This window comes from Benincasa hispida, chromosome 11 (assembly GCF_027475165.1).
Source record: "Benincasa hispida cultivar pf3 chromosome 11, pf3_genome.v1.1, whole genome shotgun sequence".
NCBI lineage: Eukaryota > Viridiplantae > Streptophyta > Magnoliopsida > Cucurbitales > Cucurbitaceae > Benincasa > Benincasa hispida.
This window is the reverse complement of record NC_143488.1, coordinates 54,799,715-54,812,705: the sequence shown is the minus strand read 5'-3', so window position 1 is coordinate 54,812,705 and position 12,991 is coordinate 54,799,715. Positions and strand designations below refer to the sequence as shown.

Here is a 12,991-nt window from a genome sequence, read left to right as displayed (position 1 = left end):
TATAATTAAATTGATTCAATAATATGTGATATAATTGATTTGATGTATTAGACACATTAATTGGAGGAATTGATATAAATATGATTTATATTAAATAAAGGAGAAAAGAACTATGGTTTAAATATTACATATGGTGTGATATTAAAACTATAGGTTATAAATATAATATGATATGTTAGTTATTATATTTATTTATAATAAAAACGATTATGAGATAATTGTTTAGTTGGTTATTTGGTTTCTCCTTTAACCGTGCGTGAAGTGGGGGGTTAGGTTCAATTTTAATAACTGAAGAATAAAATGAAAAGAGTTTTAATTTTACAAGGGCATCGCTTCATTTAGTGAATTTCTCACGAGAGCGAGAGATTACTAAACGATAAGTACTCTCAGTCTATGTGATAGACAAAAACCTTTCTCCCACTTACTTGATCATGTAGTTTGATCGTTTTCTTTTTCTTCCCTCTACCAAATTCACCCAGAGCCCACACCTCCTGGATTTTCACTTGAGAATACCAAGATTGCCAAATGGTAGTGTGAAGGGTTATTGTTCGTGGATCAGACAGTTCATTATTGCTCACGAGAGCGAGAGATTGCTTGCTAGACGATTGCCGCGAGAGCAAGATATTGCTGTATAATTGCTCACTAGAGCGAGAGATGGCTTGCTAGACGATTGCAGTGGGAGTGAGATATTGTTATACAATTGCTCATGAGAGCGAGAGATTACAGAAACTAGACCAAAAAAACTAGATCCCGATAGAAATTAGACCAAAAACCAAACTATCAAGAAGATATTTTTCCCTTAAATTAAATATGCAAATATCCATTTGGGGAGAGAGAGAGAGGCGGAGACGTGTGTGTTGGGGAGGCCAGTACGGTTCGATTTCGGCCTTACAGAACTCCGAACAATTTTCGAAGTTCGTTCCTACTTTCTACTCATTTTTACTTTCAAATTTTGAAACAGATAGCCAAGGGAAAATGGCGGCTTGCTGTTCCTGGAAAACCCTAGCAATTTCATCCTCTTCCGCTCGAGCTCTCCTTCACGCCCGCTTCTCTGTTCAGAGGCTTACCAACTTCAGGTTTTCTTTCTTACTAGTTTCTTGCATTTAATCCATGTTATTTTCAGCTTCTATATCCCCAAAGAGGTGATCAATTTATGGGATTCTACGCATTTCTCTGCTTACTGAAGATAATAATCATCACGAGGAAATGTTTTTATGCTAAATGTCTCTGGTTCTTTAGGCTTCCAGGGGAATTATCAGGCATGCAGTCTCTAATGCCATTGCACAGTGTTACTGCTTCTGCCTTGTTTACTTCGTTGCTTTCTTTGCATAACAACAGTTGGGGTTGTCTATCTAAAGGTAACCTTTCTAGTTTTAGGCTTTTAGCTCATTCCATATTGCCAAAATTAGTTCACCTGAAATTTTCAACATATACTCTTTGATAAGTTATTAAATATTTGAGGTTTATTGTAGTTATACCATTCTTCAAATTATTGCAATTTGATATTCCTGTTTTGGTAATTGGCACATGTTTTGTTAAACCACCTATAAGAACCATATTTTGACTTTTAATTGATTCCATAATCATGTCCATGCTATGCCCGCATTTGTTCGGCTGTAACATCTGTTCCTCTATCGTTGTCTTCTTACATTCTTCTACTCTATTTTTTTTACTACTTATCATTCAATTCTGCGCTCATTTTGTTGAATGATACTTTTGGTGATCTCTTTTCTTGTAGCTATGCCTGAGGAAAAAGAAATCTTTAATAGTGATTCCAACTCCAAGGTGCTTCTAAAGGGTCTGTCTTACACCGAACTTGAGGCAAGTCCCTTCTAAACTCTCTCTTTCTCATTTGCACTTATTTGTCCTCCACGTATGATGAAGAAAACCCTTTGCTCTGATTCACGTGTCCTAATTTTTGTATTTACTCGAATATATACACCGATAGGAATGGGTTCAAGCACGAGGATACAGACCTGGCCAAGCTTTAATGCTGTGGAAGCGTCTTTATGGGGATAACATTTGGGCACATACCGGCGATGAATTAGAAGGTCTTCTTGCTTTCTCAATTTATCTGGAATGTGAACCATTCTTTAGATTTTAATGCTTTCATTGATAGCCTATTTTTTGCCCCTCTCGGGGACATCCGATCATTGATAGCCAATTTTTCCATTCATCTGCTTTCCTCTTGTTGGAACTCGTAACTTGTCTACTCTATCCAATGACTTTTTCCATGCTATGAAATCTTAGGTTTAAACAAAGATTTTAAGAAAATGTTGATTGAAAACGCTGAGTTCAGGGCACTGTCTTTGAGGGAAATTCTCCCATCATCTGATGGAACGAGGAAGGTCTGTATGGTTACGTTCTAGTAAGTGCTGTTATAATCATTCAATTCTCTTTGCTTCTTGTTTCTTTGTGTGTTCTGGCTCCACATTGCAAAATCATTGTTCTTTCCTTTAGTTCTTTGGGTTTGTGCCCTCAAAGATTCGTCTGATTAATTTTAAAGCTCACAGGATATTACAGATTTTGTTCGATCTGGAAGATGGATTGGTAATAGAAACTGTTGTTATACCTTGCGATAGAGGCAGGACTACTGTTTGCGTTTCAAGTCAAGTGGGTTGTGCCATGAACTGTCAGTTCTGCTACACTGGCAGGCAAGCTTCAATTCTTCGATTCAGTTAGATGTTTTAGCAGGATTTTAGTTGAAGTAAACAAGAATGATCAGATTGTTCATTTTTCATTCAATTTTTCAGGATGGGCCTGAAGAGACATCTGACTGCTGCTGAGATAGTAGAACAGGCAGTTTTTGCAAGGCGTTTGCTTACTAGTGAAGTGGGTTTAATTACTAATGTCGTGTTTATGGTATGTTCAAGATCTAAAAGTATTTAACATACAAGAGGAAAAATGAAATACATTGAAATTCTTGTCTTGTTTAGGATTTTGCTTATTCTTTTAACATGATGATCTACCATATTATTCAGTTTCTGGTTTATTTACCAAGCAAGATTTCAACATTTTATCGGTGGTGGTCCTAGTTGGTTTGGCATTCTTACGCAAGAATGATTCTACTTTCTTTCAATTTGTTGTGCCTGCAACGTTCTTTTGTTTGATCATTTGTAGACTATTCCAAGCCACAAGTCCTTCATGCATTTAACTGGAAAAAGATTTGCAAACATTTCTTGCCTTCTTAGTTTTTTTCCCTGATAAAATTTCGATGTTTCCTTATCTAAAAAAGTTTCTTTGTTTTTTAGTCATATTGAAGATTTATGTTGGGTTTTTGGGTTTAACTGGATACCTCCTCTCTTCTTTGTTTCCGTTATTAAAGCCTTCTGACATATATAATGGGTGGTCTCAGCGTCAGCGAGAACCATTATCCTTTTCCATATTTTGACCAGAAAAACTGAAATTGATTGTTAGGGAATGGGAGAGCCACTTCACAACATTGACAATGTCATTAAAGCTGCAAATATAATGGTTCATGAACAAGGCCTTCATTTCAGTCCACGCAAGGTCACTGTTTCAACTAGTGGACTTGTTCCCCAGCTGAAACGTTTCCTGAATGAATGTAACTGTGCTTTAGCTGTTAGTTTGAATGCAACTACCGATGAGGTACGTGCTTGCGGTTGGCATTACTCAAGTGCTTGAAATTAAAAAAATGTGAAGAATTCCGTTCTCTTGAGTGGGAAAATGAATGTTGCAGGTTAGGAATTGGATCATGCCAATAAACCGAAAGTATAAGTTAGACTTGCTTCTTCAGACTTTACGCGAGGAACTTCGCTGCAAGCACAAGTACAAGGTTCTTTTTGAATACGTGATGCTTGCTGGGGTTAATGACAGGTATATTACAACTTCTATGTTTTGGACCTAAACCATTGCTTCAACTGGATCTATAGTTGATGATTTTATCAATTTTTCCTTTACAATCATTTTTTATCTTTTGTTTTATTTTTCATGTAGCACTGAAGATGCAAAGAGGATCGTTGATCTTGTCCAGGGTATTCCATGCAAGATTAACCTTATTTCATTTAATCCACATTGTGGATCTCAATTTAGACCTACTTGCAAGGAGAAGATGATCGAGTTTCGAAATGTTTTGGCTGAAGCCGGGTTGACTGTTTTCTTGCGACTAAGTAGAGGTGATGACCAAATGGCTGCCTGTGGTCAGTTAGGCAAACCTGGTAGTGTTCAAGCTCCTTTACTGCGTGTGCCCGATCAATTCCAAATGGCAATGAAATCGTGCCCTTAGTTCCTGCGACAAGGTACATAAACATTGGCATCGGTCCGTCGACGTGGCATGCGATGTTGTGCCTGCTTACAAGCAATGGTTAGAGTCCATGCTCGTCTTCAGCTTTCAAGTCTTCTTGGAGGGGAAGCTATGTATACAGCCCATGTCAAGAAATTCAGCCCTCATGTTTTCCTAAATTTATTGTCATTCTTTAGTTTTGTTTATGTTTATGGTTGAAAATTAAGATTTAAATTAATCCTTAGGTGGTTCTGATAATGAAACTTTATGTAAGCAAAAAATAAAATTAAATCTAATGATAAACATTTAAATGGTAATTAACCAGTGTAATAATAGAGAAGGAAGAAAGCAAATACAATTTCCTTTCATCCATTCTCAATCAATACCGATTCAGTGCAACAATGAACAAATGATGGAAGAATATAAAAATGTGTTTCATTGCTATGAGTGTAATACTTATTTATGTGTGATCATTTGTAAAGTCATGGTTTTAAAAAATAACTTTCTATCATTATTTAGCAGTTTTGACATTTAACAATTTGACTTGAGATGTATTTAATTGAGAATGTGAAAGTGTCATTATATGCACCTTTTGAGTTAAAACATTGTGGTGGTCAAGATATTGATCTTTAACAAAAAAGTGACATTATCAACATTTTGTGACGGTGAAAATATCAATATATATGTTTCATTGACATCTTTTTCATTGTCGTTAATATCCTTATCGATATAGATATATCAAACTCTTGAGTGAATTATTGACAATGATAGGGATTCTATCTTTAAAACTGATGTAACTACTTTTCACCAAATCACACACAAGTAAGAAATATTTTAATAATTTAATAATTCTCCAAAATTTTCACTTATTTTGGTGACAAAATCAATTATCCACTTTATTAGTTTCTTCTTTCATCTTTGTTGGTTAAATTTGATTCATACAATTTCAAGGATGATATTTTGAAGACAAACACCTGCAAAATAAGAAAATAGTACATAGGTGTGGTGCTCATGACATATACTCTCATACTTAAAAGTCAAGTTTGAGTTTTTATGTGTAGCATAGAGCAAAGATTTTGTTTTGTGAGCTTACCCCTATAGGAGAACTTCTCTTCCTATTTATATGGGATTGGCTTAGGGTATCTCAACTAAGTGGATCGACCAACTATATACTAATTCACTAAGCGTGATCTCAAACTTTTGTTTCACATAGAGGTTTGATTGGTTAGTTTTGAACTAGGATTTGACCAAGTCCAATCCCAAGCCAACCTAACCAATTAATCTAGGTTCATAGGGCTAGACTTTTCTTTGGGATAATCAGTAATATAGCACTAATTACACTATCATTTAGAAAAATAGCAAAACATTGATTTTTTTTAATTATATCAAATACATGAATGACATGTGAGTCCAATTTTCAAAAATCCTAAAATGCCCCCGTCATCCTTTTTAATTGCAATGTAATTAATCCGATATCTTTATTAATTAGACTTGTTCGAATATTCTTGATGTTTGATTTATTGAAGTTTATGTTGCTTCAAACACACCTTTTAACCATTTTGTCGGTTTGATCCAATCTAAGGTCTTTCCAACTTTTGAATATATTATTTTTTAAGTTAACAATGTATTGTAATAGTTGTAGCAATCATAACGATATTAGGATCGTGGAGGATAAAGATGTACTATGGTTGTTATACTTTGTTTCAGAATCCTCCTATAACAATGTTTATTTTATAGTTGACAATATTTCATCTTGTCAACCAAAGCCTTTAATTACATTATATATTGGGTTCCTCTTCCAAAACCTCCAACAACATGTCTGATATTGTTAACTTTTACCATAAAGAAAGGCTCTATTTTTAAGATGCATTAAAGAAAGCTCTATACTTACTATTAAAAATTACCTTAACAACTTCTTTAGTTGCATTATAATTAATCCAATAATTTCATTAATTATACGGTAATTAATTCATCTAATATACAATTTTGGTTATTTCAGTTTTCTTACAGATATTTAGTATGGATGAATTTCCTCTTTGCATGTAGATGTTTTGGCATGAATTTCGATTTTAGTTTGAAAATCCTCCAAATTCATATCTAAAGAATTTTCTATCTTCAAATTTTCACATGAATTTTGAATCTCATATTATATTACTTTCCATAAATCACTTTTTCATTAATCTTAACTAAATCATATGATTGTAAGATTTTTCTTTTTTTATCAATATATTACTATAATTTTCTTGTAAACGATTTATAAATTGATTTTATCATTATTTTCAATAAAATTTTATTTTAAACAAGAAGAAGATATATTTATTACGTTTTTCACCTATTCTTCTTATTTTAAAATTTAGTTTTATCAATATAATAATTTCGTTTTAAACCTGAAGTTTAGTATTTAGTTATTAATTTGAAAATGGTTCAAATTTGTTTTTAAAAAAATGTTCAATCTTCGAACGTTGATTTGAGTTTTTAAATCTCATATTATACTACCTTTCTAAATTTTGACTTTGTAACTCCATTTTATTTGATCTGGTTTAAGAAATTCATTAAAAGATTTAATTCGGAAAGGGTAAAAAGTGAAAGTCAAATTTAGGTTAAGAATTCCCTATCTTCTCCTTCGCGAGAACTACCTTGAATGTAAACTCCATCTTTTCCTTCTTCCTGTGAGACCTATAAATTCTAACCTACAACCAGCTACCGCTAGTTGCTACCTACCAACGACCGTCGCTTGTTGTCAACCATTGCATACCGTCAATCGTCAACCACTGTGGGTAAGTCGCGTGCCATCTCTCCCTCTCCCTCCCATATTTTATCGATTGATGTCGCTCGTTGTAACCAGCCTCTGCAAGCTTGCCCCCTTTTGTCAACATCCATCAATTGTCTTTAAAACACCATCGTTGCCGATCGTGATTGTTGTCACCCGGTACTGTTGCTGCTCACACCGTCCAAGGTTAGAAGTGATTGGTGCAAAAATGGATTTTACTTTTGGAGAATATGAATTTGGGGTTTCACGTTTCTCAGCCCATTCAAAAGGTAGGTTGTTAATTTTGGTTGGTTTTAATTAAAGTGCAATTAATAATTTTTCTCATTGGGGATTTATAACATCTCATTTGCATGCTTGGGTAGTTTGGAGTTTTATAATTTCTAATTTATTATTATTTTAACATATACGCAGGAATTTTTTTTAACTCGTCGTTCAACGTGTGTTTTCTGTTTTACCTCCCCCTCAGTTATGTTGCTTCCTTCCTCTTTCTCTCTTCTTCATTGCTTCCTCTTCATTTTTTTCTTTCTAAATCAGTATAATGGCTATAACTGAGTTTTCGTTATATATAAACATGGAGCTATTGGACTTTGAGGCAATAAAATTCTAACGAAGTAAGCAAGAACTCAACTTAAGAAACCATTCCTAAGGATTTTGTTTCAAGCATGGAAAGCCTTTTGAAGCTTACAAATATGAGATGGGTGACACGGATCGACAAAACCAGGTGGTATGCCATTCAAACTGAATAGTAAGGCTTAGGATTATCCATATAGTAGCGGACTAAACGTCTCAAAGTAATCAATACCATAAGCTTGATCATAACCACGAGCAACAAGACGTGCCTTATACCTCTCAACATCTCCATTTGGGTTAAGCTTAATTTTGTACACCCATTTGCACTTTAAAGTGAGACGAAGGAGGAACAAGAACCCAAGTTTTATTCTACACCAATGCCTTATACTCTCTATCCATAGCTTCTTTCCATTCAACACTTTAACAACAACACGAAAATTTGTTAGTTCTATAGGTATAGAAGGAACAAGGCTGGATTGAGCTGTCCAAACTTTTGGTTTAAAAATGCCATCTTTTAATCTTGTGATCATAGGATGAGTATTGGTAGGTGGAGGAGGTAAAGATACGGTAATGGGTAAAGGAGAAGAGTCTGTGGAAGAGGAGGATATGGGAGAGGCAGGGGCATTAGCAAAGGGCATGGCCGAAGAGGAAAGGGAGGGGGAAGAAATAGAAATGTTATTGGGCGGAGATAACGGAGCGTCAGTGGCCTGTATTCGTGCGTGGTGAACACGATGTTGATTTGGTGAAGCGGAAGCGGAGGACATGGAAGAGGAGGATGAGACAGGCGAGACCATGGGAGTAGAACTTGAAGGTAGAAGAGCGAGAACTGGGGGAGCTAATGGTGAAAAACTAGGAAGAACCGAAGAAGTAGAAGACTTGATAGGGGAATTAATAGTTAATGGTTTAGAACCATTAGAGAGAACGGAGGGAGTGGGAGAAGGATTAATATAAAAGGGGGTAGGATGATAAAAAGAATGATCTGGATGATAGCTTTTGACTTTGCCAAATTGAAAAGAAGAACGAGAGCAAGGAAAAACATTTTCATTGAAGACAACATGTCTAGAAACATATAACCGAACCGATCGAAGGATGGATCAAGACATAAGTAACCCTTGTGATTTGTGCTATAGCTAAGGAAAAAACATTCAATGGAGCGAAATAAGAGTTTATGTCAGTTATAAGGTCTAAGAAAAGGAAAACAAGCAAGACCTTTGGCTCGAAGAAGAGAATAATCAGGTAAGTGACCATAAAGTTTTTGGTAAGGAGAGGAATTTTAGAGAACAAGGGTTGGTAATCTATTAATAAAGTAAATAGCAGTTTGGAAAGAAAAACTCCAAAAAGTTAATGAATTCTAGAGTGACAGGTAAGGACAAACTCATCTCAACGACAAGACGATGTTTACGCTCAACTCAACCATTTTGTTGAGGAGTGTGGGGGCATGAGACTCTATGAATGATACCATGAGAGCGCAACATTGAAATTCACCACCCCAATCTGTTTGAAGACTTTTAATTTTCTTGTCAAATTGTATTTCCATAAGTTGCTTGAAATTTAAAAAACGCGAGAAAGCCTCATCTTTAGATTTGAGAAGATATAAACAAGAAAAGCAAGTATAGTCAATCAACAAATAGAAGAAAGAAACGAGTTCCATTAATAGAAATTTGAGGGGAAGGTTCCCATACATCGGAACGAACGAGTTGAAAAGGTGCACTAGTTTTTGTTATAACATTGGGAGAGGGGAGACGATGACTCTTAGCAAGTTGATAAGCATTATAAAAGGTATTAACATTAGAAGAAAACAACTGACATTGTGAAAGAACAAGTTTCAAAACGTTGTTGGATGCCCCAACTGAAAATGCCAAGTTGGAGTGTTATTAACTGTAGAAAGGAAGACAACAGGACAATGAAGGAACTCGTTTTTTAGAGATCCTTGAACAGAAGTGGATCGTCCAAATTCCATTTTGATTGAAAAAACAAATTTACAGTAAACATACAAGATACGCATTCTTAAATAAATCACAACATGCTTTTATAAAGAAATAGAGTTCAAGCGATACTACCTTTGAAGAACCCTTCTTCTTGTAAATCCCTCGATTTGTCACGAACCTCGAACTCAGCAAACCTTGAAGACCCTCTTCAAGAATTCTTGAACCAACAAGAGACACAACCATTGGAGCCTTCAGTATACTCAGGGTGAGAGTCCAGGAGTTATGGGCTCTAACTATTTTGGTTAGGAGGGGTGAGTTTGAGTTTGAAGGGGGGAAAAAGATAGAAGAAGATACATAACGTTTTTGTTCACTCTATCATATAGAAAACTTCAATCGTGTAGTGTTCAACGTATGTTTGTAAAGAAGAAAAGAAAAAATAAATTCTTTTATTTTCCATAAAACCACTTAACCACCCACTAAGGTGGTTGGAGAGAAATGAGGAATTATTATCCAAAATAATAAAATTTATATAAATAAATATGATAACTAACTTATCATATCTTATTTATATTAAGTTATATGTTATATCAAATATAACACATAATCTATAGTTTTAATATTATATCATATACAATATAAATTATAGTTCTTTTTCTCTATTTTATGACATTTAATATAAATCATATTTATATTAAATTTTAATAACTATTTGATTCCCGTTCAGATATCTATTTCCTTCAATTAAACAATAATGTACCAAATATATTATTAACAATCATATCATATATAATTGAATCAATTTAATTATATCATATATAATTAAATTCCCTCTTATTAATTTGAACAATTCAAATTAACCTAAAAACTGATTCTCAACTAAATCATTTTGAGCTACCAAGGAGGCCTTGTGGACTTGTAGCTTAAAGCTCCAACGATACATCAATAATTAATTAAACTCTTTAATTACATTATCCACTATCCGTTAATTTTCGAGCACTCCACTAAATACCGACAGCTGCACTCTTCGCACTACAGATATATTTTTGTGTCCATTGGATATAACTAATCAATAGTACGATGATCTTTCACAAATTGCTCGTAAGTACAGCTAGGCCAAATATCGTTTTGCCCCCATAGTTACATCTAACTCCTTAAGTACCATTGATTCCTCTAATGAACAATAGATCATAGTCCCACTATGACTAAATCCCTCTCGGGCCAAAAGAGGGTATGGCACCACATTGTTCAAGACCCGGAATCAGCTCTTAAGGGAGCAATTTATCTACTTATCCCTGCTTCGAGAAAGGAGTGAATTTCATCTTGTGTAGTTGTGTTCCCAACTACCCAATCAGACGAATCCCCAAAATGGTAGGCTTGTTGAGTCAGCGATCTGGCCACTCTCACCCATACAAATCAAAGGACCATTCTCATAGGCAAGAGTTCACAACTCACTCAGAATTAAGGTTATGTTACCTATGGTCATCCTGATGAAATGAAAGTCTCTATTATGAATGGTGTTATATAATGAGACTAAATATTTCGTGATCTAGTCTTATACAAACTTCTTTGTATAGAATATCCCCACTCGCATGTTTAATACATAAATGATCAGGATCAGATCATTTGTAGCACTTTACAACAATTATAACACCTACAAAGTGGGTTTTACTCGTAGTGTCACTAGGATAAGGAATTCAGCCTTATCCATATACTACAGACCATTTAGGTTATCACTTAAATATGATCCACCTATATGTCTTCACATACATGTTTAAGTTACAACGATAACCTTGGATGTTAGTTTATTGGTTTGTGGTTTATGCAACTACAATATCACATATTTTATAGACAAAATGATTAAAAATATCATATATCATTAATCACATAAGAGTTTGTTCATACAAGGTTTACAAATTATAGGACCCTACAAGATTTAGGGCATCAACCCCAACAATCTCCCACTTGTCCTAAAGCTAGTGGAGTGTACAAGATAATAAAATACAAGTACATAAAACAATAAACTATGGCATAACACGCCCAGTACAAGATCTCTCACTTACCCTAGTCCAGCCGTGGTTTTCCCCATAGACCCATAATCTGCAGGTGACCCTCAAACATTATAGCCGTGAGGGCTTTCATAAATGGATCAGCAACGTTGTGCTACGAAGCTATCTTCATGAAAATCACGTCCCCTTGATGCAGAATCTCTCAGATGAGATGATACTTTCGCTCTATGTGTTTGTCACGCTTATGACTCCTAGGCTCACGGGAATTAGCCACAGCACCACTATTATCACAATAAAGTGTGATGAGCTTTGACATGTCTGGAACAACTTCCAGATCAATCGGGAATTTTCTGAGCCAAACGACCTCCTTAACAGCTTCACAAGCCGCTACATACTCAGCCTCCATGGTGGAGTTCGCGATGCACTCCTGCTTGGTGCTTCGCCATACTACTGCCCTTCTGTTAAGAGTGAACATTGATCCTGATGTGGATTTTCAAGAATCCCTATCAATTTGAAAATCAAAGTCTGTGTTTTCTATAAGGATCAAATCCTTAGAACCATATACAAATATGTAGTCCCTCGTTCTCCATAGATACTTGAGGATGTTCTTAACGGCTATCCAGTGATCTAATCCTAGATTAGAATGATATCTACTAATTATCCCTAATGTCAGGTCTAGTACATGACATCGCATACATCAAACTACCCACGACAGATGCATAGAGGACTCGTCTCATATCTTCAACCTCTTGAGTTGTCTCAGGACACCGTTCCTTAGATAAAATAACTTTGTGCCTAAAAGGTAATAGGTCCCTTTTGGTGTTCTGCATCGAATACTTGAGAAGCATCTTGTCAATATACGACACCTGTGATAGTGCTAGCATTTTGTGAAGGATCTCTTATCCAAGAGAACCCATGAGCGGAAGCAGGATATTTCCAAGCCCATTGTGACAGAATTAAAGGCATTCACAAACATACAAAACAATTATGCATCTTCTAACTAATTACAACACGCTTTAAAAAATAAATACAAAAAGGAGTGAAAGACTTACCTTTGAAGAATGTTTCTTCTTAAGATCTCTCGCTCTCAGGAAGAACTGGAACAACAACCTTACGCCGTCGCTACAATCATCTAACCAATCTCTCGTTGTTGCTTAGATCACGAACAATCTTCTCCACGAACAAGCAACCTCTTAGACACCACTACTTGAATCCCTTGGTATTCTCGGAGTGAGAATCTAGGAGGTGTGGGCTCTGTTAGATTTGATAGAGGGATGGAGGAAACAACAATTGAACTATACAACCAAGCAAGTGGGATAATGTACTGTCTATCGCATAAACTGTATATGCTTGATCGTTTAGTAAAACTTGAAGGTACACGATCGTTTAGAAAAACAGGCTTGATCATATATACGATCATCTAGTGAATCTCGTTTGGCACGCGATCGATTAATAAAACACACTAGATCGTCTA

At 35.3% G+C, this 12,991-nt stretch overlaps 1 protein-coding gene across 1 annotated transcript; it reads left to right on the top strand.

Moving 5' to 3' along the window:
* Positions 1-830: 830 nt before the first annotated feature.
* Positions 831-4,560, top strand: LOC120089701 (Radical SAM superfamily protein). Its single transcript, XM_090307319.1, has 10 exons — positions 831-1,076; positions 1,240-1,358; positions 1,739-1,821; positions 1,949-2,051; positions 2,251-2,348; positions 2,524-2,654; positions 2,754-2,862; positions 3,418-3,609; positions 3,701-3,837; positions 3,958-4,560. The coding sequence occupies exons 1-10, from the start codon at positions 976-978 to the stop codon at positions 4,244-4,246; spliced, it is 1,362 nt and encodes a 453-aa protein (XP_090163445.1). The 5' UTR covers positions 831-975; the 3' UTR covers positions 4,247-4,560.
* Positions 4,561-12,991: the final 8,431 nt, after the last annotated feature.